Source organism: Python bivittatus, unplaced genomic scaffold (assembly GCF_059951505.1).
Source record: "Python bivittatus isolate LINGU-HERP-01145 unplaced genomic scaffold, Pbiv_v1 ctg000090_np1212, whole genome shotgun sequence".
Classification (NCBI taxonomy): Eukaryota; Metazoa; Chordata; class Lepidosauria; order Squamata; family Pythonidae; genus Python; species Python bivittatus.
In genome coordinates, this window is record NW_028277046.1 from 3,661,027 (window position 1) to 3,686,927 (window position 25,901).

Below are 25,901 nucleotides of genomic sequence, written 5' to 3' on the forward strand. Positions count from 1 at the left end.
GCCTTTTGAGAAAACAGCAAGGGTGGGCATGTCTGACGGGGTGGGCGCCTGGGACGGCGCAAGGGAGAAAGACGCCTTCGCCCTCCTCGGTGCAAACTTGCCACATCTTTTGGCTCGCGTTACATTGGTGCTGTCCGCTTCCCTTGGGGACCCTCACGAGATGGTCCCTTCTTTCTATGCCAAGTTCTTCTTAGATAGACATTGGCAGGCCAAAACACGCTGGCAAAAAAATGGCCCGTTTGGATAGCCCCTCTCTCTTCCCCTTCCCCAGATAAAGGTGAAAATGTGGGGCTTTTTTTCAGGATGGGGGACGGCTGCGGGTGTAAAGCTTCACCTTCCCGTTTTCACCTTTATCTGGGGAAGGGGAAGAGAGCTGAAGCGACCCCGAAATTTCGCCGTTTTGCTGCCACGTTTCAGCACGGCGCAGTTGTCGGTGGTCCTGGGGAAGGGAGGGGGGTGGAGAATTTTTTAGGAGTGGGGATGAGAGTGGGAGAGACCTTTAAAACTCCAAAAGGGACCCCCCCCCAATGGCCCCCCCCCAATGGCCCCACCTTTCAGGCAGAATGCATCTGCAGAGACAGCAATAGAGAAAAGGCTGGAGAAATTGAATGGATTTCTTTCCCGGTCTTCAAACCTGGAGATGCTTAGATTCCCAGTCTGTTTGGCTTGCAGAATCCTTGGCTGGAAATGCTGTTCTTCCCATCCGCAGCAGTCTAATGCAACCCCCCCCCCCCCATGATTCTCCTCTTTTATTTTTTTTTAACCTGCTTCCTCCCGCTTGGCTTCCTCCCCCCCCCCCCGCTTTTGTCACCAGCACGATGACAGCTCGGGCGTCTCCTGAGGTCCCTCCGGGTGCCGATATTCCCCAAGCCACTGTCACTGGAAATGAGCAGGAAATTGGTGATGTGCCTTGACAGTTTATGCTTCCCTTGGCACAGAGAACAGCCCCCACCGCCCCCGCCTCCCCGGCAGCATCTCCACTCTCTGGCAAGACCGAGGTGTGTTGAGAGAGAGAAGGTGCAGAAAGCACATCGCCCAAATGCAGAAGGATAATGATCGTTTGCCTTTTGTATAGATCGATGGATCGATTCCACCGCCTGGTGCTGCGGGGGTGCGTGGTTGGCGTTTCGATTATGATAAGTTTGGGGCGGGGGGCTGTTGAGCAGCACTCCTTCCACGGACAGGCTTCTTGCTAGAAGGGGAAACAAAAGGGGGCATCTCTCTTTCTGCCTCTTGAAGGAAGGGAGTTCGCCAGAATCTGCTCGAGGAGGCCCTGTCAGACGCATGCACCCCACACAAATTAAATGGCTGATGGATGGGGCAGCTCAGGACTGGGGGCCAATAAAGCATCACCCCCACCAGCATTGGGGAGAAGGTGGGGACTCTGACCCAAAGGGGTGATTTAGGCCAGTATGTCTTCCCCTCTCTAGAAAGCAAGGTTTCTTCGTAGCGCTTGCACGCTGCCCCCTTGCCCAGCATCCGTCAAAGGGTTTCAAGCACAACCCCAAAACCATCAGAACAAAGTCTGTGGGCTGTGTGTAAAACCATCGCTGAGAATTTAAACAACCCTCTTAGAACTCAGACATGCCTCTTAACGGTATCTGAAACCAAAAATTGATCACTTGGTTGATCACTATGGCCTGGGAAATGAAAAGAATCAGAAGCTGGCCTTGGAAAGAAATTAGAAAGGAGGGGTTCCGGAAGCCGCCTTCGCAGAAGCCCCTGCCTCATTTAAGTTGGGGGTGGAAGACAGAAGAACCGAAGAGGCTGTGGAGGGACTGATCCACAAGGGTCCAAAAATGAATAGCCGAGGTTGTGGGGCTGCAAAATGGGGCTGTTTTTGTTTCTCTGGAGGGCTGATGTTGGACCTTGTGGCGTTCTGGCAAAAGAACAGAAGAGGTGGCCCCCATTTTTCATTGGTTTCTCCCTCCTTAGAAAGTTGGGGTGCAACTTGGAGATGGTCAAGGAGCCTAGGAGATCTGTAGGGCTTTTTTGCTAGCTTTCTGCCTTAATGCAAATGCTCTTTTCTTTCCCTGCGGGGAGCTATTGTTGGGAGGTGTGTGGAAACCTTTCTCAGTCTGGTATTGATGGCCATCTAACTGGGGGCGATGGAAACTGCCCCCCAGCACATTTAAGATGACCAGGTTGACTTCTGCAGGCTGGAGGCGATGGAAGTGGCTGTCTTAAGATTTATTTGGGATTTGCATCTTCACACACCTTCTCTTCCGTTGATGCTTGCCTGACCTCTCTGTCCTGTTCGTTTGTTTTTCCCACAGGTTTTCCAACAGGTGGACTTCAACAAGAAACCGGGGCGCATGAGCGCCAAGCCCATTAACTTTGCAGTCATCTTGAAGCTCTCCAATGCCAACCTACAGGAGAAGGCCTTCCGGGTAAACAGCAGGGGGGAGGCGACGAGGGGAGCTTTATATTTTAGGATGAGCAGTAATGCGTAAACAGCAATGTGCCGATGCTTTGATCTTCCACCTGCTTCTCAGAAATGAATCGTGCAACTTAGAATTGAGCGTCCATCATCCAAGCCTCACTTTTTGATGCCTTTTAAGTAAGGACACCATACATTTTAAGAAAAGCTCCTGGAATTTCTCAGAACTGTGCCTTGCAAGGTGGTGGGGTCCTTTCGCCGGAGATGTTTAAGTCAGTGTTTTTCAAACATGGCCACTTTAAGAGGTGTGGGCTTCAACTCCCAGAATTCCCCAGCCAGCAATTCTGGGAGTTGAAGTCCACACCTCTTAAAGTGGCCGAGTTTGAAAAACACTGATTTAAGTCGAGACCGAACAATTTTTGGTCACGGATGCTGTAGCTGCGTCCTTTCAAATGCTGTGGTTCCTATAAGGATCTGGCGATGTTTGTCCCTTTAAAAATTATTTAGAGTATTCTTCACAGTGCAGGTGGGATATACCTCCTCACTTGCCTTCATCTGCTGCTTTTAAATTCTTTGCATCTGTTTTTATTTCTCTCCCTTCCCAGGACGGCCTCCTCGAACAGCTCTATGACTTGACTTTAGAGTATCTCCACAGTCAGTCCTACATGATCGGTTTTCCAGAACTGGCTCTGCCTGCCATCCTTCAGGTAAGAGGAGTTTCGGTACCTAAAAATAAATAGATGCCTTGGGCAGAAAAGATTTGCCACGCGTCCCCGAGTTCTCTCCCCGCTTGCCAGCCTAAAGCAAAAACCATCCTCTTTGTTTTGGACGGATTGTATGGCTTACTAGGGTGAATAAGCCTATTTGGTAATTTGACAGGCATTTTTCATGCTTCCAGGCCCACCAAGGACTAGAAACTTACCTTAACATCAGTAAAATGGGGGGGAAAGTGTCAAGAGAGTGCCACATTTAATGTCTTTTTGCAGAATAGGGACATTGCGGAATAGTGGAGTTTTGCATTGCACAATGGTGGCATTGTTTAGCCTTGCTTGGCTAAATAATGGGGGGGGGGCAGGAAAGTATTTTTCCTCCTTCTCCTTAAACCTGCCAGAAGCGTTTTAAGGACCCACAACTCCTTTCCACCCTACTGCACTGCGAAGGTGAGGCTTCCAAGCGCAATGACGCTGCAGGAAAATGGGATTTTCTTTGCGGTGTATCTCTGAGGCCTGTGTGCCGGTCCCCGCCGCCGCCGCCCCTTGCCTTGGCTCAGCCCTGCCTTCCGCCCAGGGTGGGCTTCCCAGGGTGGGCTTCCCGCTCCGTCTGGCTCGTTAGACCACCCCTGAAGAGGAGGTCAGCGGTGGCTGAGATCCAGGGCCAAGCTGTGCGTGGAAAGCAGGAAGCCCCCGAGGCAGCCCGGTTGAATTGGGGCAGGTGGGGGAGCGTGGAGGGCCGGCAACGGCTTGACGTCTCCCCTTCCGCTCCAGCCGCAGCACTTGGCCGGAGTGTTATACAGGAAGGGCTGGCAGCTGGGTTTTCCCTTCGGTGGCTGTGCCAGGCCGCGTGGCTTCCTCCAGAGCGCGGCATGAATGCCCCCTTGTCTTCTCTTCCTCTGCTGGAAGTTGCAAGGGGGGTGCGCGTGAAAGGAGGCGTATGTTTTTGAAAGGGAGCCCTCCCTTCGCTTTGGGCGCCTAGAGGGCTCGTCCCGCCTGCTCTCCTGCGTTCCCCCTTTCGTTTTGGACAAAAGAAGGCCGAGCAGTCGCCAAACGGTCCTGGCGTTGGGGTGGAAGCCACCGTCAGGGAAGGGCGGGTCTGAGGTCAAGTGAGCAGGGACGAAGGGTCTCCGTTTTCACGCACGCACACAGAGCTGTGTGAAAGGCTTCTCTTGGTGAAAGACTCTGCACACACACCCCGTCCCCTGGGTCAAGTAGCTGGCCTGATCCAGGGCCCCTCCTTCAGAGCTGGCTCGGGAACCCAGCGGTGACATCCCGAGACGTCTGCAGTCCAGGGAGGATGCTGACTTTTGGAAAAGCGAATTCAGGCTTTGGGTTGAGAAACGCCTCTCTCAGAAGCAGGTGCACAGAACGGTGACCCTTCAGCCAGGATTGGACTGGGACTCCCATCAGCTCCGGCTAGCCTGTTGAGGGTGGGAGCTGTGGTCTAAGAGCTGGACTGTGTTAGGCCGGGGAAGGCCGTGGTCTAACACAGGAGCAAGTTTCACATGCTGTTTTAAGTCGATATGTTTGTGAGATGGAACATATCTTCCCTTCCCTTCCTCGCCCTCCCCGCCCTCCCTTTTTATTTCACTCTTTCTTTAGCTTTTGGTTTCCTTTTTCTCTTTTCCCCCTCCCTCCCTCTCCCTCCCCTTCCTTCCCCCTCCCCTTCCTTCCCCCTCCCCTTCCCTCCCCCTCCCTTCTTCCCTCCCCCCTCCCCTCCCTCCCTCTGTCCTTCCTTCTTTCCTCCCTCCCTTCCTCCCTCTCACTTTCTTTCCTTCCTTTCTCCTTCCTCTTTCTCTGTCCTTCCTTCTTCCCTCTCTCTCCCTCTCCTTCCTTCCTTGCTCTTTCTCTGTCCTTCCTTCCTTCCTTCCTTCCTTCCTTCCTTCCTTCCTTCCTTCCTTCCTTCCTTCCTTCCTTTCTCTGTCCTTCCTTCTTCCCTCCCTCTCCCCTTCCTCCCTCTCCTTCCTTCTTTGCTCTTTCTCTGTTCTCCCTCCCTCCCTCCCTTCCTTCCTCTCTTTCATCTTCCTTCCTTCCTTCCTTCCTTCCTTCCTTCCTTCCTTCCTTCCTTCCTTCCTTCCTTCCTTCCTTCCTTCCTTCCTTCCTCTTTCTCTGTCCTTCCTTCTTCCCTCCCTCACCCCTTCCTCCCTCTCCTTCCTTCTTTGCTCTTTCTCTGTCCTCCCTCCCTTCCTTTCTCTCTTTCATCTTCCTTTCTCTCTTTCATCTTCCTTCCTACCTACCTGCACGCTTGCTGTCTCTCTCCTTGGCACTGATAAAACAGAGCGGGAACCAGACAGAGTAAGCAGGAACCCGCCGGCTGGCCTTCCAAGCAGCTTGGCCTGCTTCAGCCCATCAGCTCCTGTTGGGGTTAGGCTGAGACATAAAATGGGATCTTTGGTTGTCAGGAACAGCCGTTGCTGGCCTTGAGGTTGGGGGTCACTAAAGAAGGGCCACCGGGAAGACCTGTCCGGGCCAGCCAGGCCAGGATTCCATCGACAGCTTGTGAAGGCAGGGCTGTTTCCGTTTCGAAAAGGCACCGTTCGCTGCTTTTCTCCTACTCTGCAAGACCTTAAGAGTTGCTTTCTCTATTCCATCTTTAAATTAGAGCCAAGGCTTTGGAAATGCTGGATCCCACCCATCCTGATTTTTGCACTTTTGCCAGCCAGATCTAAGCTTGAGGATAGGAAACTGTGTACGAGTCAGAATTTTTTTTAAAAAAAGGGAGCCATTCATGGAATTTTTTGCTGTCTTGTTTCTTTCCGGTCCCTGTCCTCCTCCTCCTCCTCCTCCTCCTCCTCCTCCCCAGCTGAAGTCCTTCCTGAAGGAATGCAAGATTGCCAACTATTGCAAAACCATCCGCCAGCTCTTGGAAAAACTGCAGGAGAACTCCGCGTATATCACCGCCAAGCGCCAGAAAGCTTCCTTTGGCGTCTCTAATCGGGAGGCCGTGGTGAGTCGGCTCTTTTCCCCGTTTTGCTCATTTTGGAAGGTGCATCCAACAGAAACACCTGCTTATGTCATGCGTCGAGAGAGGGAGGTTTATGCCAAAGCTTTTCCGAAACCATTTCGTTCTTGATTTCTGAACAGAACCAAACAGATAAAGTAGTTATAATGCACTTCCCCACACCATAGCGCAGCCCAACCACCATTAGAATGGTCAGTTAAGCTAAAAGGGAATTAAAAATTACAGGAACATGTGATGCGCATCACGATGCGTAGAAACTATACTTAGAGGTGTATAAAATCAGCTCGCTGGTGCCGCCTGATTAGAGGATTCCCAGAATCTCTTGCAGTTAGCCATCCTTGCTGGGGAGGGTGGGAGCAGAAGCCCAAAGGGGCCTTCTGGATCCCATTTCCCAGATGAATAACTGAGACCCAGTTCAGATCAGACATCATGGCTAAAGGAACCACTTTTAAGAGATCAGCAGTATTGGCTGTCCTGCATTTTCTCTTCTTTCCGCTTAGAAATGTGCAGCATGGAAGTTGCGATGGGTATAACGGGACCTTGCCCACCCACACGCACGCGATAGGCACAGCTTTTACAAGTCTTTCTCAGCATGGGTGCTAAAGTTAGAAGAAATGCTAGCGCAAGGAAGGAAGGAAGGAAATTAAAAACAGCGCAGTAAACAAAAATCAAGGGAAATCATCTTACTTGCCTGGTGCTCATTTGCTTGTTAATTTATCCCATTGATTTATTAGATGGACAGGTAGACCAGTTTAAGCATATGACCGTTTAGTACATTCCTGCGAACTAGTTCTCCAAAAAATCAGGGGCAATCCATGGAGAGTTTCTTGCTGAAACCAACATAGAGAGCTCCATCCTGGCTTGTTTAAACATGGTTTACTGAATAAACCACGTATAGCCAGGCCTGCAATAAGCGCTAAGTCAAACTCATACCCTTTTGTGGCTTAACAGCGATAGCATTAAATCAGGTTTAGAGAGAAAAGACCTTATCAGTAACAGAACATGAAATGACCTATGCAGCACGATATTTCTTAAATTTCCAATTTCTGGGGAAAATCTGGCTGAAATCCATTGATCTTAACCAGCTTTCCTCTTCAGTGGTGGTGTAAAATTGCCCAAAAGTCTATAAATAGCGCCCTTTTTAGCTCCTTGGCGCTGCCCTCTGCATTGGATCAAATTTGCATGGATTAAATACAAATTTTCTTTCTGTCCAGAAGTCCCATAAGCAGTTTTTTTCCCTCCCTGGAGTCATTTTGAACACTCATCTTGGCTTTTTCAGCCTCGTTTCAGTCTGCAGAATTGGAATAGGAATCTAGAAGACCCCTTGCACCCGAGGGGGAAAAGGGGAATGGTTGTGAACATTGGGAAGCGCTTGGTTGACACCACTCTTGTGTCTCTTTCTGGCCAATTTTCGACAGGAGCAATGGGAAAAAAATGTAAAAGAAGAAGGAACTCCGCTAATGACATATTATGTGACTTGGAAGAAACTGAGAGAGAAGGAGATACAGCTGGAGATCACTGGCAAAGAGCGGGTAGGAACAGAAGTCCCTAAATTTAGGCCATCTTGAGGTCTTAGCAGAGAAGAATGGCAGTTGGTGACCAATTGATGTATTGTTCCTTTCTGGTTAATTGGACTTGTCAGGGTTTAGTCCTAAGTAACCTGGCCTTGTAGGTTGGACAGGTTGGCCACACAATGATTGTAATCCAAGGAGTATTTTTGCCCCGGTTCCTATTGCAGCCCAAAGTGGGGAGATCCCCAACTTTTTCATCAAGCTGTAATCGAGCCCTTTCAGGCTGGAAACTTGCTTGGAAACTCCGCTCAGAAACTCTAGAAGAGGGATTTGTCACATTCTTTTGTGAAGGCTGTCATTGCTGGGGCCAAAGGATTGAAAAATGAAAGACAATCTGGCATTTTCACAGTCGCCCCACCCCTACCCAGAAATAAAACTCAAAATTTCTCTTTAGGATATTTTTTTCCCCCTCTTCACTATTTCAGACTCCATCCGTGACAATATTTTACTTCAGTGGTTGTGTTTTAACACTTGCTCATGTGGAACTCTGCCATATTCCCCTCTTTTCCAATCTGTTTTTTCCCCCTCTATATATCTAGTTTTTATGGCGTTTAAAAACATGCTTGCAATGGCCACATGTTTGCTCCTGCGTTGGAGCCAAATAGAGGCCATTGATGAGGCAGGAGAGATGTTCAGCTGGGTTTACTTCTTAATAGCGGTTTCCCTTTTTTTCTTCTTCTTTCCTTCCCTTGTTGCCTGTCTCAGCTGGAAGATCTAAACTTCCCTGAAATCAAACGGAAGAAGCCGAGTGAAAAGAAAGAAGACGACAACAGGGAGTTTAAGGACCTCTTTGAGATGGAGAGCAGTTCGGAAGAAGAGAGCTCGGATGTTTTTTCCCTCAAAGGTAGGAAATGTTTGGGGCAAGGAAGTTTCACAAAGTGCGTTGCCCTTTACTAACTTGCCACAAGCTTCAGGCTAGAATTTAAAAGAATTTAAAAGTGGGGGGAACCTTTCGGTCTGTCCCCCACCCATCCCTTCCATTGCAGAGCGCTTTCCCAGGAAGACTTTCTCTTTAAAAGTCAGCCCAGGGATGCACACATGTGCCTTGCAGGGCCGCGGTGCTTCCAGAATCCTTTTTAAGCCCCAAGAAAAAAATTCATCTTAAAAGCATAAATCTACAAAGTGGGCCAAGAACTGGGTGTGAGATCTTTGAGCTGATAGCACTGCTGTGATTTTATTCATTCCTTCGTTTATTCAGTCGGCTGGGCTCCCGGTGGTTAACCCCGAAGTATACGAATCATACCCAGTTAATGTTATCATTTACATCCCCGGTAAATAAATGATGAACCGTTCATGGTAAGAAACCGATTAAGAAAAGAATAATAACTGAATTAAGCAACAACCTTTAGGAACGTAAGTAGCCTCAAAAATCAACCAACCATCAGCTGCCTGAGCTGAAGAGATCATCTTAGTCCACACATGCTTCTCGGAAGAGCTCTGTTTCTAACATCTCGTCGGAAAATGCATCTTTGACCTCTTTTTTTAAGTGACCTTTTATCAGGCCGAGCAGTTCGGCAAATTTATCGTAACCTGCAGAGGGACCATTTGGAATCGCTGTTCAATGAGCGCAATAAATTTGATCGATTGATCGGGGCAGTTTGATACAATCACTGCCGTGCAGGGTAGAGCCTCAGTATTCAGCAGATTGGTAAAAACCATTTTTTTAAAAAAATTTCCTCATTGCAATTTGTATGGCTGCCCTGCTCAGCGAGTGACTCTGGGTGGCGACCAAAATTAAAGTAAAAACCGTGGCAGTAATGCAAGAATTAAAATGCATAGCAACTGAGAAAATATCATATCCCATAACCAAGAAACGAGTCCTTGGATAAACCACCATCGCAGTTGATTATCAGGGAAAATGTTTGAAACTGACAAGGATTTAAATTCCACCCCCACACTTTTGGGGGTGCTTTCCTGAGATTGAAACAACTCTTGCCGAAACTCTTTCAGACTCAACATGATGACGGTTGAAATGGGGCATTTCGTATCCAAAATGCAAAGTTTCAAACTTGAAACGGTTCGATTTTAGAATGCGTTGCAGACCCCTAATTGTTCCTATTTTTTGAAAACATGCACCTTCCTTTCTCTGCCGTGTTTCTCTTTCTCCTCTCACAGACTAGAACAGGTTTCTTCCAGCTTGGTGCTTTTCAGCTAGGGCTGGCGTGCAAATTATATGCAGGCTTAACCCATTAATAAAGAAAAATTTGCATATTTAATCAGCAAAGGCCTCTTCGGAGGGCAGGAGGCGTTATGCAGCCCCGGGCCGGCCCAGTCTGGATGGTCGGTCAGTAACAATTTTCCCATGAAACCCCCCCAGTCAGAGGTGGTATGGGGGGGGGCAGATAACTTGTCTGTGAGCTTCCCAGGGGAATTTGCACATTTCCTGCAGGACAAAGCAAGTGAGGTGTGTTCTTCCTTGAAATTTTCCCCAATGCTGTTTTGATAGGTAGGTAGGTAGATAATTTTAAAGCTTTGCCGCACCCGATTCCACAAGCCTTTCCCGTAGACTTTTGAAGGACTGATGGAGGCGTTGTCATCCATTCCTGGGTGCCTCGCTGTCTCCGCAGTCCTGAGATGATGGGGGGGGCATCTGTGCCCCGAAGCAAAGTCCCAGCTGGGTTTTCCCCTTGCTTTGACTTCTGCGCGCAGCAGGTAGTAGCCGAGCACGTCGTCTCCGTATTCCTCAACAGGCAATCTGGTTGCGCCTCGGTGGGCTGCTGATGTTGTCAGTTTTTTCTTTTCCTTTTTGGAAGGCAGCTGCCAAGACGGGTTTTCCCAGGAGGGAAGAGGCGAGGGAAGCTCTCTAGGTGGGTGGTGATGCTTCTGGAGCAGACGAGCCACCTTTGGTGGAGGAACAGAAGGCGCTGTCACATCTGGAAGTCTTCCTTTCTCTGCCAGGCTGCCCTCAATCCGTCGGGTGGGTGGAACCGAGCCGGGAGGGCCTCGGCGTGCCACGTTACGCCTGGGGAATTGGGAGACGGGACATCATCTAAAGCTCTTTGGTTTCTTTAACCAACGTTCCTCGGTGGGCCCAACTTCCTTGAGCTTTCCAAGTTCGAATGTTCAAGAGGTATAGAAGCTTGACTTTTCTTTTAAGGGCCGTAAGGCTAGTCAGGGTTCTGAGTCTGATTTGGAATTCACCTCCTTTTCTTCCTTCCCTTCATCACGTCCCAAACTTCCTAATCATTCTGAAATCCTTTAGCATCCCCATCGCCTTGTTCTTAATGTTTTTACTTGGGAACCGCCCCGGTTTGCTGTATAAATCACCGCTGCGTCCCTGCGTTACACAGAGGCAAGACACGAGTTCATTCAGGTGTCCCATAATCTCTGAAACCAGCCAGCATATGGTCCAAGTTGGGCAAGGGGTGTGTAAAACAGACAGCAGTTAATGGAGGCTGCCTGTCGCAGCCCTTTGTGAGTCTGTGTTTGGAGACTACCTGCCCAGAAAGGATGAGGGGACTGGGATTAGAAAAACATCTTGCATGGACAAGCTTGGCTTAGCTGCATAAAGGCCTGAGCTGATGCAAAGGGCCAGAAATTTGGGACCTGGGATCCCAGAGGTGACATTCATCTTGGAACTTAAAATGGGAGATGGTTGGGGGGCATTTTGTTAAGGAAGTGGGGCAGTCTCTTGGCTGCAGGAAAAATTCCCCAATATAGGGTTGGGGTTGGGGCAAGGAGAGGACGCAGGCTCCCCCAATTTTGGAAATCGCGTTCGCCTCTTGATAGGCCAGATTGTGTTCAACCTGGAGGCACAGCTCTTCCCTGTTTGGCACAACGTGTTTCCTATTTATGCTATCGCTTTTCTTCCTTGCCTGTGTGCAGATGAGTGGAAAATAAGCCGTTAATAGCTAGGAAATTACCAATTTTCTGTTAATTAGCAGCAGCTCGCAACCCCTCTTCTTCTTCTTCTTTTTTAATTAAATATTGCCATAGTTAAGCACTCATTAGCGTTTTATAGCAACCCTAATCTCGGCGGAATAAGTTGGTCTGGAGAAGGCAGCCCCAGTCCTCAATGGCTGCAGGCTTGGAAGAGTGGCGTCGCGCTTTGCCTGGAGCTGAGTCGATGCTCCTGCAAAACAGGTCGGTTCACCTTTACCTGCTCCCTCCCAATCAAAAAGATGAGTGGGGGGTGCTGTGCAAATGCCCCCCCCCAAGTTAAAGCACCGGTTTTCAGACCTGATAAGTTTGGGAGAGTGAAAGGGAAAAGGTTGGCACCCTGCAGAAGCGTTGGACGGCAACTCCCATCATCCTCGCCTTGGCTAAGGACCCTGGGATTTGAATTCCCAAGCTTCTGTAGGATGAGTAGCGAAAGTAGACAGAACAATATTTTTCTCTGTCTCTCATTGGGCTGGCATTTGGGGTCAAACCTATTGTTAAATAGAATTGGGAGAAGGTGGGGACGTAGTAATTTCCAAGGGGTACATTTGTTGGCTGTGGGAATCCCCTGCCACAAGATTTGGTCGGGTTGCCCTCTTGAGTAGCTCTCAGATGGGGTTGGAACAGGTGGGAAGTCTTAAGAGCTACACATCACCACCAGGACGAAGCAGCTCTTTGTAGTGGGTGAGAGAAAGTATCCCGTTGCACGTACAGGTAGTCCTTGTTTAGCGACGGCCTCATTTAGTGACTGTTTGCAGTTACAACAGTGATGAAAAAGTAACTTTACAACCACATTTACAACATTCGCAGGTCTGTAAAGCAAAGGAAAGCTGAAGTAAGATCATAAGCATAGTCGCGGTTTCACTTAGCGATCGCTTTGCTCAATGACCAAGTTGCCAGTCCCAATTGTGGTCGCTAAACGAGGATTAGCTGTATATCTTCCATGTCTGTGGACTAAGTAGGTGTTTGAGCTGATGCAGAGCTGCTGCTCCTAAAGATCCCACCTGGGCTCTTTGGATAAATGCTATTTCTGTTGCATTCCCCCCACACCCGAATTTGTGTGGGCCCCACCCTCACGGCTGGCAAGCTATGGCTGTTTACAGTTGACTGCAAAGGATGAACCCATCCCTTGTGGCTCGGTCAGGAAGCCATACTTAAAATAAATCGTGGCTTAACCATGGCTCCGAAAGCGTTGGCCTTCCTTCGCCTCCCCTCCATGCGGCGTCGCGGCGGAGCGTTGGAGCCACGCTATGAATACAAGCCGGCTGCGAGAGGTGACTTGGCTTCTTCGGGAGAAACAGGGCAGGAGGTCAAGGAGCCGGGCGCCCCCGTCCCGAGGCCCCCCTCCGCCTGTGTTTCCGAGAACGGGGGTCACCCTCCTGCCTGCCAGATTTGATCAATGGCTCGTCTGCAGCCACCACAGAGAGAGGCGACGCCGCGCATTCCTCTCATTTACCGGCTGACGAGGCTCCGGGAGGGGAGTCTGCGGCTGCCCGCGGTTATTAATGGGCTCGGGGTCTGGTGGCGGATTGCCGTGTCAGGAGGCAATTAAAGCCGCTGGAGATCCGCTCGGCCGGCACACCGTCTCCCCAGACCCTGCCCGTAATGAGCGATCTGTCCGCATTAAGCGACGGCACACGTCTAATGAACTTTAGCGGGTATCCAGCGCGTAATCACATTATGCCAATTGAATGCGGGGACGGGAAGGGGGCTCGGAGTGACCGGAGCGGGTTGGGGAGGAGGGAAAAGCCACGATGGGAGTGGGTTTCTCGGCCACGCACGGTGGGGCCCCTGTCCCGAGCCCCCTTAGCCTTCCCTGCATGTAGTGGGGGGGTTGGAGCTGGCAGGCTGGCGTGATCCTTTTAAGGAGTAATTAGCCAGTCCTGCCCCCCCTCCCCTAAATGTCAGCAGGGGCGCAAGGAAGGGGGCGGCCGAGGAAAATAGATGATGCAATCAGCCGAGGATTATGTCCCAAATTTCCCTTGGGGACTTGAAACTTGCCTTTCTGGGTTTTGCGCCTTCTGATTGAGCGGGGTGGGGGTCTGTAGAGGGGAATAAAAAAGCAGCTGAAGGCCAGGAATTGCTGTTCGGGGGGTGGTTTGGGTCCCCCTCTTCTAACTGGGTTGAAGTAACTTAAAATGCAAGCGCTTTTCTCCCATAAATGGGTCCCTGAGAGTTCATGCGTGAGATTGGCGTTGGCATCGCCCTGCGTCTTTTAGGGGGCTTGGCGCTCATTTTGCACGCTTCCTTGACACATGCTAAGGGAGGCTGACAGGCCCAGTCTCGGCACCGAGTTTTTGTTGAATTTTCCCTGCTTTGGACACGCCTAGGGCCTTCCTGAATCCCTTCTCAGCTGAAAAGGCTGCTTAGCGTAACAGCTGCATCTACGGGATGAGTTCCCAAAACCAGGCCCGGGTCGTGCAAAGGGCATTGGGAAAATGGCGGGGAGGGGGCTCCCTTTTACGTGTAATTCTGGCCAGTTTAGGGGTAGGGCTTGGTGGGCTGTGCCTTAAAGGGTGGGAGTTGACTTTTTAGCCGTGCATCCTGAAACTCTTGTATTCTGGGGTGGGGGGAGCTTGCACCCCAAGTGATTCGGGATGAGTGTTTTGGGGCGAGGACATTCTCCTTGTAGAGAAAAATGGGTGACAGGCTGGTGGTAGAGGAGGAAGGAGGGGGGAGGGAAGCAGGGAGAATTTCCCATCTCCCCCCCGCCCCCCGCCTTGCTGCACCTCCAGTAATAGCTCCATTGTTAAAGTGATTAATAAATCCTATAGAGTGCTCTTGCTTCCGGTCTAAATTATATTAAAACTCGGGCTGAGATCTCCGACTCCAGCCAGCAACGATTCCGGGGAGGGGCGGGGGGGCAGCGCAGAGGCAGGCGGGGGCCGCTGGCCAAGATGGATGGGGCGTGCTCGGCTCCGGGAGGGGGGAGCCCTGGGACAAGAGGGGAAGAAGCAAGCACCCTCTTCTCCCCCCTCCCCCTTTGAACGGAGGAGAGGCGAGGTCTTGGAGGAGTGTCAGGAAGCCCTTGATATGGGTCTTGTCCCCTGGATGGGTTTCCGGGGGCCATCCTCGCAGCTCTGTTCCCGTAGGCTTTATTTCTTGGGGAAACAAGTCCATAAGATGTGCCACAGTTGGATTAAATGGAGCTTCCATGTACAGTGGCAGTCTACCTCTGGATTCCAGGGGCCGGGGATAATCAGGAGAGGGCAATGGTTCTTGCTTGGTTGCTTGCTTTTTTCCCTCCTTTCTTCTCTCTCTCTTTTCCTTCCTTCCTTCCTTCCCTCCCTCCCTCCTCTTTCTATGTCTGTCTGTCTCCTTCCTTCCTTCCTTCCCTCCCTCCCCTTTCTGTCTGTCTCCTTCCTTCCTTCCTTCCTTCCTTCCTTCCTTCCTTCCTTCCTTCCTTCCTTCCTTCCTTCCTTCCTTCCTCTCCTCCTCCTTCTTCTTCTTCTTTCTGTGTCTCCTTGCTTTCTTGCTTCTGTCTGTCTCTCCCTCCCTCCTTCCTTTGCTCTCTCTTTTCCTTCCTTCCTCTTCCAACTTGTGCAACCGAAAATCGGAGCTTCTGCAAGGAAGGATTGGAAAGAAAGGAGAGGGGAAGCCTTCCACGAAATCTCCCAGAAGCCCTTAATCTAAGGGGCAGCAGGGAGAAAGAGCGAACACACAGCCTGCAGCGCCGTTGCAGAATGCACCCAAGGGGATCAGAAAGCTAAGCAGGGTCGGCCCTGGGTGGGGTGTGGAGGGGGCCTTCTAGCACATTGGGGGTGCAGGCTAAGTGGGCAACTCGGGGGAAACCCATCCGGGAAAGCGAGGGGGTTCCACTTCAGCCACACGCGGAGAAAACTGCACAGGTGTGCCCGTGTTCAAAAAAGGAATTTGTGAATGCACTAATTGGGGAATGACCGCGCCATAGGGGGTTGTTCTGCAAAGGCACCTTTGCTCTTGTTCCCCTAGCCCCCCCCGTGCCAGCCCACCGCCAGGGTCTTAATCACAGGATGTCACTCAGTCGTTGCCCGTTGCAGCCGCTGTGCTCCACAAGGGCGCTGGGTTGCACAGGGCGTTGGTGCCAAGCAGCCCCCCCCCCACACACCCGTGTGACGTGCTCCCGGGGTTTATCCGCTCCTGGTGGCCACTCTGCCAGTCGTCTTGCATCTGGCCCTGACAAAGGGGGTGCCTGAAGAAATGAGTCTTGGGCCAGGCGAGCAGGAAATCAGGGCCCCTGGGAATTCGGGGACCTCCAGGGCAAAGCGAGCGCTTTTAATTTGCAAGGATTCACATCACAGCTCCCGTCAAACCCTTGTTCTCCGAGCCCCCGGAATCTGCAGAGCCGAAAGAGGGGAGGGCAACTAGTAAAAAGTGTTTTCCTTTTCCAAGTGTCTCCCACAACTGCTGTCACCCTGTGGGGAAGATGCCAGAGTTGCATTTATTTATTAAATCGATTTATATAACCGCCCACCTCAGTATGTGACTCTGGGCGGCTCAGAACAAATAAAATTATATACAAATACAAAATAAAACGAGAAATAAAACACACAGCAGCTAGAGAATCATAAAAAAAAAAAGCCCTCAGCCCCGCCAGGAAACCAGGTAGTTTCATTTGTTTTTAAATAGCGTTCATTGCATTTTGATTTTTCTAGTAGTTTATACGATTTCTCCTGCTTTGGGAGAGTTGTTAGGCTGAAAGGGAATAAATGCACACACCTTAATGGTTTTATTTTTCTGTTTTTAATTTTTTTGCTCGGATCTATGTTCATTTCACGTTTATATCCGGGGGCCCGTCGCTTGGACCGCCCACCAACTTGGCCATTCTTCCCGGAGAGGGGGGCGGCGTATAAATTGCAACGACAAAGTGAAACTCGTACTGCTTTAAATTGCTATTAAAAAAGACTCACGATAGCTCTTTACTTAAAAAAAAAAAAAAATCTCTTGTGATCCAGTTTCAAAAACGGAACAAAAGCTCATTCCTGCCTCTGAATTGGTGAAAAGTGAGGAAAAGGTGCGTTGCCTTTGCTTCGTTGACTGGCAAGCTGGCTGCCTCCCCTCCCCTCATAAACTCCTATTATTGAGTTTACTTCCGCAAGAAGAACGGGCTCGGGATTGTCATAAATAAATCAAAATAAGTAGTTAATGTTGAAAAGGCTGGTGGGAGATTGATGGCTTGGAAGAAGAGCAGAAACGTTTAATAAATAGTCTTCCGCATCTTGGTTTTTCCCTGTCTTTGGAAAGGGGGAACAATAGAACTTGATCCAAGATGGTTTTCCCCTAGTTTTTAAAAATAACCGAAACGAGCATCCGGCCCTTCTGTCTGGAAATGCATTGAGGGGTGCTTAGAATAATGCAGAATATGTTTCTCACTTTCTTCTGTCGCTCCCACATAGCCTTTTTAGAAACCTCTGTCGGCTTCTCTTCGTAAAGGGCCTCCCTCTGCTTTTTTTACACCTCATAAGGTCTGGAAACTTGCCTTTTCCCTCTTGCTTTCAGGAGAAGAGAAAAGCCCTCGTAGATCCTGTTCCAACCTCAACCTTGGCCTGATCCAGGCCAGATTCAGCAAACCACAGCTTGAACCCGGTTCTTCTCCCTGCCTTGGTCCACCTTGGTCACTCTGCAGCAGGGAGGTCCTGATTCTTTATAGCAGGGGATTATGATGAAGATGGGGGAGATCTGATTTATCAGTCGGCTGCAATTACTGCTTTATTACTTGCAGATCCAGCTTGCTTGCTGAGGGTGGACGTGTCCACCATTGCAATTTCCTGCCTGTTCTAGCCTTGAAATAAAAATCTGTTCGGGGAGCAGCTTCCCCCTCCATCCCACCCCCAACACTCATCTGGAAACTACCTTCTAAGCAAGCTTCAGGTGGTAATATATCGTACCCCTCTCTTTGTGTTGAACTGCTAACATGCAAGGGGCTAGCCCTCCTTTTCTCTGGATAAAAGTCTAGGAAAATAAGCTTGTTTTCTTCTGTTCAGCCTCTTGGGTGGCGCACGTGCCTGATTTTTTAAACGTCTCGTTTGCAGAAGAACCGCTTTACGTTTGGGGGGGTCTTCTCTGAATGCACAGGGGGCCCGTCTTTCTCATCCGTTCCTGTTCTCTCTTTTCTGGGTGCAGAGAAGACGAAGAAGGTGGCTGAAGACGGTGTCCCCGTGAGCAGTAGCGAGGAGGAGGAAGGAGAATATGAAGTGGACGACGAGGAAGAGGAGGCGGAGGAAGAGAGCTTGAGCGATTCAGATGGTAAAGAATTCGAAGCCTTCCTTGCCGTTCTGCACGTGGCGGCCAAGGGGGATCTGGCCATCCGTGGTGGAGCTCCTGAGGCCCCCGATAGTTTTGCTCAACGCGGTTGGGCTTGATGCAAGGCTGGAAGGGAGGCCTCTCCGCACTCAAGCTGAAACATTCCCCAAGCGCATGTCTTCCTTCGTCTCCTAAGGCAGTTTAGGCAGCTGGAGGACACCGGCCAGGGGGGTTAGTCCTGGGGATCTGTTCTGCGCCTGCAGTTCGACCCGTGTGATTTTGAGCACTACGGGGAGGGTGGGGCTGCTGTTCTGTTCCTCAGGAGCAACCTTTCCCACACCTTCGGTAAACCTTTGGACCACCATCTTGAGCCATCTTGTTGCCCAGCATCAGGAAAAACAAGCCAGAACCCCCACCCCACCGAGGTTTAGCTGTCCAGGTGGTGGCAACTCCACACTTTAGTTTTACTGTTCTCTGCAAAGATGCAACTACATAAACGTCCCCAGATCCCAGGACCTCTCCGACGATGCCAGGGCTCTCTTGGGGGCAAATCATCTTGGAGGAACAGCTGGTGCTGTGTGTGTGTGTTGGGGGGGGCACGTGCTTCGTCTGAAAATCCCCCAGCTCCACCTCTCTGGCCTGGACCAGGACACCAGCTGCCGAAGCCCCTGGGGGCTCAGAAGAGGGTCAGTGGGGACCTTGAAGCAGGATCAAGGCTGGTGGGAGAGGCGTAGGGGGTGTCCCAGTGAATATCCTCACCCCCAGCCAAAAAAAAAAAACACCCCCAAACAAAACCCCTCCAGGAGACTATCTTTGGGGAGCCTGTCTTTGTCCTTCCTTTCTCATTAATTCAGAGTTTGGCTTTTGCATAAACCAACTCTAAGGGCTCAACTCTGCTCATTAGCTGTGCAGTGGGAGAGATGCTTTCAAACCCCCCCCCCACAGCTACGCTTTGCTTCCCTTCCCACCATTTCTCCCCCAGCTCTGCAGTGAAAAGTCGGCGCGGTGCCCAATTCTCGGGAGCAGATGGCAGAGGCTTGGCATGCCAGCCTCAGTGCCGTTGCCCAGAATAGACCGAAGGCAGAGGCCAGAGCGGACAACGGCTGGCACCCTTTGGCGGGTTTGTGTGCCAGCTCCCAAAATAATTTCTCTCTGGGGCTGCCAGAACGTTGGAGGGGGGGAAAAGCTGCCCCAGCAGCCTCGCTCAACACCTCGTGCCGACTCTTTTGGGGTGGCGGTTCCGGTTTCCATTTTCCTGCTTTGTTTTCCACTCGGCCCATGCCATCCCCTCCTAATGAGCTTTGTAGAGCAAAATCCTGAACGTGGAAGGACCGTAATCTGGCCCAAATTTCACTGGCAAAACCCTCGTTTTGTTGGTAGGCAGTCCTGAATTTCAATGCCCGACGTTTCTGATTAAGATGGAGAGATGTTCCTGGCTGAAATCAGGCTGGGGTAGAGCAGGTGGAGCCCCTCTGGCTTGGGGATCCCACACAGCCTTCATCCCCGGTGGTGAGGGTCTAAACTACAGGATGGTGAGAGGGCCATGTTCACTTCGGATTGGGAGAATCCCCATCACCTCTGCAGAAACCAGATGTAAGGTGGCCTCAAGCAGAACCAGTGACATGGGACCTGCACGCCCGTGTTGCATCTTTCATGTGGCCCCTCTGCTACAACCAAGCCCGTTTGATTCTCCCCTGGTCATTCTCTGTCCCTTTCCCTCTGTCGGGTGGGCAGGTTGATAAACCCACATTGTCCACTTTTAGGTTTTCCCACCTAAACCTTTTGGCCACCGCGAGGTCGTCTTCAGGTCCAGCTCTTTCAGGGAGTGGGGGGATGTGGGGACCGCCTCTTGGTTTTACAGAAAGGGTCTCCAACAGAAGAATGCAAATGAAGAGTCTGGCCAGGGGGCTTGGGGCATGTCCCAACCCCAGAGGACCCCCACCGTGTGCTTGAGAAGCACCACCAGAATGGCCCATTTCAAGATGTGGGTGCTTCTAGAATATCTAGATTCACCTGCCAAGATTGGAACAGCCCATTCTTGGGGGGATTTTTCCCCCTTCCTCCAAACACTTGGAATGGAGTCCTTTGCCCCCTCGTTTCTAGGGTGTGTATCTTAGAAGCCTAACCCTTACAGGGTCACGTCACCCAAAAGAAAACGGGGGGAAATTAAGATTTAGACTGCCCTGTGTTAGAGAAACCCAGGTGTTTTTCTGTCCTGCAACCTCCCGCGCTCTGCAGATGTGGTGGTGCTGATCAATTAGCTAGCACTGGTGATTAATTAGCACCCAGCTGCCTTCTCTGTTCCAGCTTCCTGATAAGGTAGGACTGACACCTCCTCTTCCTTCCCTAGGTGGCGAAAGGGCCGTGCCCGGACGGGGCCGGAAACCGCTCTCTCGGGCAGAGCTGCAACAGCTGGCACAAGGAGGAGAGGATGTGGTGGAAGATTTAGACTTTTCCGATGGGGACTGATGGACGGGCGGGGGGTTGATCGGACAGCTGTTCCTGTGGGGGGGGCTGCATTGTTCAAGCTGGCCCTGAAGCAGAGCTTGTGCACTGAGGAGACACACAATAAAATGTGCGATCTGGCAGGGGAGCAGTAAAGACTCTGCTATGGCTGTAAAAGCTGCTGCTTCTAAACCTGGGCTTTTTAAGCCACCTCAAAACCCAGTCTCCACTGCTCCCCCATCCTCTTCTGGACTGTAGTCTTGCCCCCCCACTCAGTGCTGAAGATTCAGAGACCACCACCAATCTCCCACCAGTTACTGCATAGACACTTTTTTTTTTTTGGAAAGACCTCCGTTTCCCTGCAAGTGCCCTTGGATCAAAGACGTTTCCTATTTTCTTGGCGCACAAGGCAAGAAGAGTCGGACGGCATCTCCAGAGCGGCATGATGCTTGCTTTGATTCCCCCCCACCCACCCCCATTCTTACAACTGCCCATTTTCATTTCTGCATGCGCGGAGGACTTGTTTGGAAGGGAAACGCCTGGTTTTTTTCTGTCATGGCAGAAACGGCGTGTAAAGCCAGCCAGCCGTGTGGATTTGTTTCTCCTGCATGGATCTCTCTGCGCTGGAACCGCGGAGGGCAACGGCCAGACCTTGAGGGAGCGCCGTTATCCCCTGTGGCTTTGACTGCATTGTGATCCATGCACGCATCCCTTTGTTGTCATTTGAGGTCGCCTGACAGATCAGATCTGTGCTGGCCAACCTTACAGAGGTTGCCTTGATCCCGAGCGTGTCAGGACCTGTTAGGTGAAGGAGCACGGTGCAGAGCTTGGGAGAGCTCCTTGAGCTTGGCTAGAGCAATGGGATGGAGCTGAAGCCCAGAGAACCCTGGTGGAAGACTTTGGAACCCATAAACCTCAAATGGTGGCTTCTCCAGCTTAAAGCTGGGGACAATACAACAGCCATTGAGGGCTACGGTGTCTTGGGTGAAGACCATCAATGGTAGCTGGTAGCCGCCTGTGTCACAAGAGTAGAAGCCTCAAGTTCAGGTGCGAGGGCAAGAGTTGAGGTGTCAGAAGAACCTAGACCAGTGTTTCTCAACCTCAAAAACTTGATGCGTGGACTTCATCCTGGCCGGGGAATTCTGGGAGTTGAAGTCCACGCATCTTCCAGTTCCCAAGCTTGAGAATCACTGATCCAATAAGATGGGTTACATTTACCCTTCTATCCCACCCCCCAAGTTTTATTGCCCACCACAAAACCGTCTCCCAGGAATGGACGTTCTGAAGGACACACCTTGACAAGCACCTGTTGTATAAATTGAACAAGTTCTCTGTTTTTATTATTTCAACTGCTTTGCTGGAAAGCCTTAGTTTTAAAGTGATGGATAATTTGACAATATATATATATATATATATTTGTATGTATATATATATAGTAAGAAGCTAAGGTACCTTGGGTTGATTTTGTTGCTGCTGAAAATGCACAAGGGGGGGGAAGGACGCGTGGGTGTCTTGGAACAAGGCTGGCCTCACGTTCTTTCCCCCTCCCCACTGTACAAACTGGGGAGACACACACACACACACACACACACACACACACACACACACACACTGGTTGGTTGACAGCTGGTGAGGGCTACACACGGAGATCCAACACCCAGGTGCGGATGCCCGGGAAAATGTGCAATTTCGCATCCTCGGCCAGGCTGCCCTGCCTTAGAAACCACCCAGACACTCGTGCGCAGAACCCCATTAAAAACAAGCATACCTCTGCATGTGCGCACCCCCCGACATCCACTCGAGGATGGGAGCAACAGGAACCCCCACCCCACCGACATCCTCCTCCTTTTCCTTCCTTCCTGCCTCCTTCCCAACCATTCCCCAGCAGGCAAACCAAGGGTCGATGGACCGTCTGCCGCTTCTAAGCAGCAAACGCCTAGAAATGCAAGGGTGAAACGAAACGAAAACACCACACACCAAAGAGAGAGTCAAAGAGAAAGGAAGAAGACACTCCACAGGACTGGCTGTGCTGTACCGTCTCCAGGTGAAGTAAACATGGACCGGAGTTGGGGTGCTGAATCCGTCTGTCTGTCTTTGGTATTATTTCAAAAGTTGCTAGCGATGCATAGACCTCCTGAAAAAGGAACTGTGTACCGGTTCCAGCCAGGGACGTGTTTCCCCAAAAAAGGAAGGGGGGAGGGAGGAAAGGGGGGGAGTCTCCTTGCTCCTTCGGAAGCCCGGAGACCCTCTCCTTGGCCGTTCTGCAGAGGCGTATTTCCACCGTGCGACGGAGAGAAAGCAGGCGGGCCCCTTCCGCGTGTTCCTTCCAAGGTTTCTTTGGACGAGTTCCCCCCACCCTCCCTAATCCACAAAAACACCCCCCCTTCTTTCTACTCCCCAAGTTGAGTATTTTAGAAAACTTCCACGCGGCCTCTTGGGTGGGCTTGCGTCTTCAGACCGTGAAATGTCAGCTGGCGGAGAGGCGGGGGTTACGACGGGGGCTTGGTGGAGTCTCCGAGAGCCGCCAGCAAAGGGGTTCCATTTTCCTGCTTTGGTGAGACCCGGCTGGGGAGGAGCGTCCCACCGTACAGGGACGATGCCACACTTCCGGTGGAGGGTGGGCGAAGCTCCGCTGGAGGCAGGTTGCAATCGGTGGGTCGCAGGCCAGGCGGCTGCAGCGGGAAGGCCACCGGGAAGCTGGCCATGTACAGCACGCGGCCCACCCTCTTGGCCACCTGGGGAGAAACCACAAGGGGGGAGATGCTCGTGAGCGAGGACAGGAAACGCCCCACCGCGTAAAGCGCGCGCGTGGATTTGGCACAGCCGACAGCTGGGAATTTGGGAGACAGACGCCCAACCCAAGGTGGACTAAGGTGGCAAGGGTTTGGGGGGAAAAAATTAAATAAAAAGCGTGCCCATCATTCAGCATCGTCCCCTCCCAGCGCTGAAGCACCGAGAACTAACTGCTCTGCCACAAAGAGGGGGCCCACCCAATATCAGCCACAGGCTTTAAAGCCTTGTGGGTCACTCCACAGGACTGGAAGCTTGAGGGGGAAAACAGAAAGAAGCAAAACACGGAGGGCATCTCGTGCAAAAAATGTGAGGGAGTTTTGCATGATGCAAACAGCATTTCTCCACGCAAACTCTATCTTGGAGTCCGGTGCGCCTACAGAACCCCAACTGAAGGCTATTCAACCTGCAAGGGTGTGTGTGTGTGTGTGTGTGTGTGTATAGGGGGGCACTGTGAAGAGAGACCCAAGGCCTTGGCAGCAGATCCAGGCACGCCTCCATCTTCAGGAGTTTGGGACTCAGCAGCGCCCAGGGCAAGACACCACCTCTCCACCCCGAACTTCCGAAGCACCCTGCTGCCCCTGCACAAGTCCTGCCCCTTCGGTGCCTTTTCGGGTCCCACCTGACAGCTGCGGGGCCCTGGGGACTGTCACCCTTCCCAGCTTGCGGGGCCCCTCCCAGGCCACGGTGCACTGGCTACACCCCAAAGGGTGCGCGCGGCAAACACCACCAACCGCTCGGCGCCCCGAGCAATAAATCTCGTCTGCCGACGCAGCTGCCCTGCTCCTCTCGCCCACCGCCGTATACATTTGTTTTATTATGTTAAAACAATAAGGGCTGCTTTATTACCGCCTCACTGTTTACGAGGGATCTAATAAAAAGGTTCTTTGGGCAATCGTTCCCTGTGGAACGATTTTGCTGGAAATAACACTGATTCAAAGGAAGGAGGGAACAGGGAGCCCGGGCGCGCGACCCCGACACGGGCCGAAAGGGACCCGCCGGGTCCTTCGGGGAGGATTCGCAGCCATAGCCGGAGGAGGGGGAATGAACTCATCCTCCTCCTTCTGGAGAACATGCGCTTTTTGCAAGCCTCTTTTTGCTCGGAGATCAGCCCGGGCGGGTCGTTAATAACGGGAGGAGAAACGGGAGTGGGGGGCGCTGGGCAAGGGGTGCAGGCCTTGCAGAGCGGGGAGCACCCTCAAAAACCCAGCCTCAGAGACCAACAGAGCCCTTCTGAGCTTCCCGCCCCAACGCTCCACCAACTCGAGATTGGGTTGATGCATTTCGCCAAGCTACGGTGGTTGAACCGGGGCGGAGCGAATCAACTGCTCGACTTCAATAAAGGCACCGGACGCAGTTCACGGCGGGGTTCGGCAGCCTGGTAAGCCGCAAACCACCTTGGCTGCGTGTTCACACAACACGCTGAACCCCGGTTCGGGCTGAACGGGCAGCCTAGCAGGGCTGCTAGGGGATGGTACCACCCAAGTAGCGGGGAGGAGACCCTTTCCGAAGTTCTCCTGCTTCAGGTTTAAAAGGGGGGAAAAAAATGCAATACGCTGGAAAAGAAGCTTGAACCACGCCCGACCCTCCATCAGCTAGTTTTCTACTTTCAGGGTCTTTGTTCTTCTTAGAGGATCATTCAAAAATGCATTCCCCCCATTCATCTGCCTGCAGTGGTACAGTCCATTTGGACATTTGAGTGTGCCACAGATCTCTGGCTGCATGTCTATTTAAGGCAGTGTTTCTCAACCTTGGCCCCTTTAAGAGGGGTGGACTTCAACTCCCAGAATTCCCCAGCCAGCTTTGCTGGCTGGGGAATTCTGGGAGTTGAAGTCCACCCCTCTTAAAGGGGCCAAGGTTGAGAAACACTGCCTTAGGGGTTTCAGAGAAGATCCAAAGGATCACATGCATGAACTCTGCTCACACAGCACTTTCCACCAGCCCAGTTAAAAACCTGGAAGCCAGATTCCCCAGGCTTATGCCTCTGATGCAAACCCGGTCCTGCCTAGTTTGCAAACTCGGAGAACAGATTCAATCATTAACCGAGTTAAGCCACCTCAATTTTGCCCAGGCTTTTAAATCGCATTTTAATTGGGCACTGTTCTAGTTTGCAATGACCTCCCCGCCACTGCCTACTTTTGCATTTCATTTGATTGCGCTGGGTGTGACGGTGTTTTACGGCAGCTTCCAGAGAGCTTTGGCTACCGGGCAGCTTAAAAATAAAATAAAAGTAAAACATCCCGTGTTATTAAACGAAAATGATATATAAATAAAAAAAACCGAACTAAACTTCGGGGCTCCAAGTCCTAATGTGGTTTCCTGGCTGGTGGCTGGAGATACGTGGTGCCAACCCAGCTGCTGGAGTTTATGAGCCGTGGTTTATGGTTTAGCACAGGGACAAACCAACCAGTGTTTTTCAAACTTGGCAACTCTGAGATGCATGCCAAGGTTGAAAAACACTGAAGCAAACCGTGACTCAGGGCCACACGCGCACCAAAAGGGTTGCATTTTGAAGAAACCGCTCCCGAGAGATGAGCCGTGCAGCATCTTTGCACGGGGAAGAAAGTGGTTTTATTTTATTTGGAACCACGCTTACCTGCGACCTTATTTTCAAGGCTGGGCCGAGCTTGAGGCCCATGTGATTCAGTAAATGCTCTTCCGTCAAGAGGGGCAACGTCTCGCCGTCAATGGCCTGTTCCCGGAAGACCTGTCGAGGGAGAAGCAAAATTGGGGTGTGCCGAGAAGCCACACGGGGCTGGAGCTTCTTTAGAAAGGAACGGCCACGCAGTTCGGTTTTCTTTTCTAGCGCTGAAAATGCAGCATTGCTCTAGACACCCCAGAGAGTTGCAATGGTGAGGTGGGCATCCATAAATCCATGTTTTTCAACCTTGGCCGCTTTTAAGAGGGGTGGACTTCAACTCCCAGAATTCTTAAAAGCG

The 25,901-nt window shown here is 51.3% G+C and overlaps 2 protein-coding genes across 6 annotated transcripts in view; one reads left to right on the top strand and one right to left on the bottom strand.

The window, feature by feature from the left end:
- NOC2L (NOC2 like nucleolar associated transcriptional repressor) overlaps nt 1–22,591 on the top strand; it is a 40,828-nt gene extending 18,237 nt beyond the window's left edge. The window contains exons 13-19 of the mRNA XM_088136767.1: nt 2,277–2,390; nt 2,986–3,087; nt 5,897–6,040; nt 7,474–7,587; nt 8,332–8,470; nt 17,608–17,730; nt 20,078–22,591. Of these exons, the coding sequence (XP_087992893.1) occupies nt 2,277–2,390; nt 2,986–3,087; nt 5,897–6,040; nt 7,474–7,587; nt 8,332–8,470; nt 17,608–17,730; nt 20,078–20,196 (855 nt within the window). The 3' untranslated portion in view covers nt 20,197–22,591. The remainder of the gene's footprint in view (nt 1–2,276; nt 2,391–2,985; nt 3,088–5,896; nt 6,041–7,473; nt 7,588–8,331; nt 8,471–17,607; nt 17,731–20,077) is intronic.
- Nucleotides 22,575–25,901, bottom strand: part of SAMD11 (sterile alpha motif domain containing 11) — an 88,985-nt gene continuing 85,658 nt past the window's right edge. For all 5 annotated transcript variants that reach the window (XM_088136763.1, XM_088136766.1, XM_088136764.1 and 2 more), the window contains 2 exons: nt 25,559–25,669; nt 22,575–22,907 (listed from right to left, as the gene is read on the bottom strand). In XM_088136763.1, the coding sequence (XP_087992889.1) occupies nt 22,662–22,907; nt 25,559–25,669 (357 nt within the window). In that variant the 3' untranslated portion in view covers nt 22,575–22,661. The remainder of the gene's footprint in view (nt 22,908–25,558; nt 25,670–25,901) is intronic.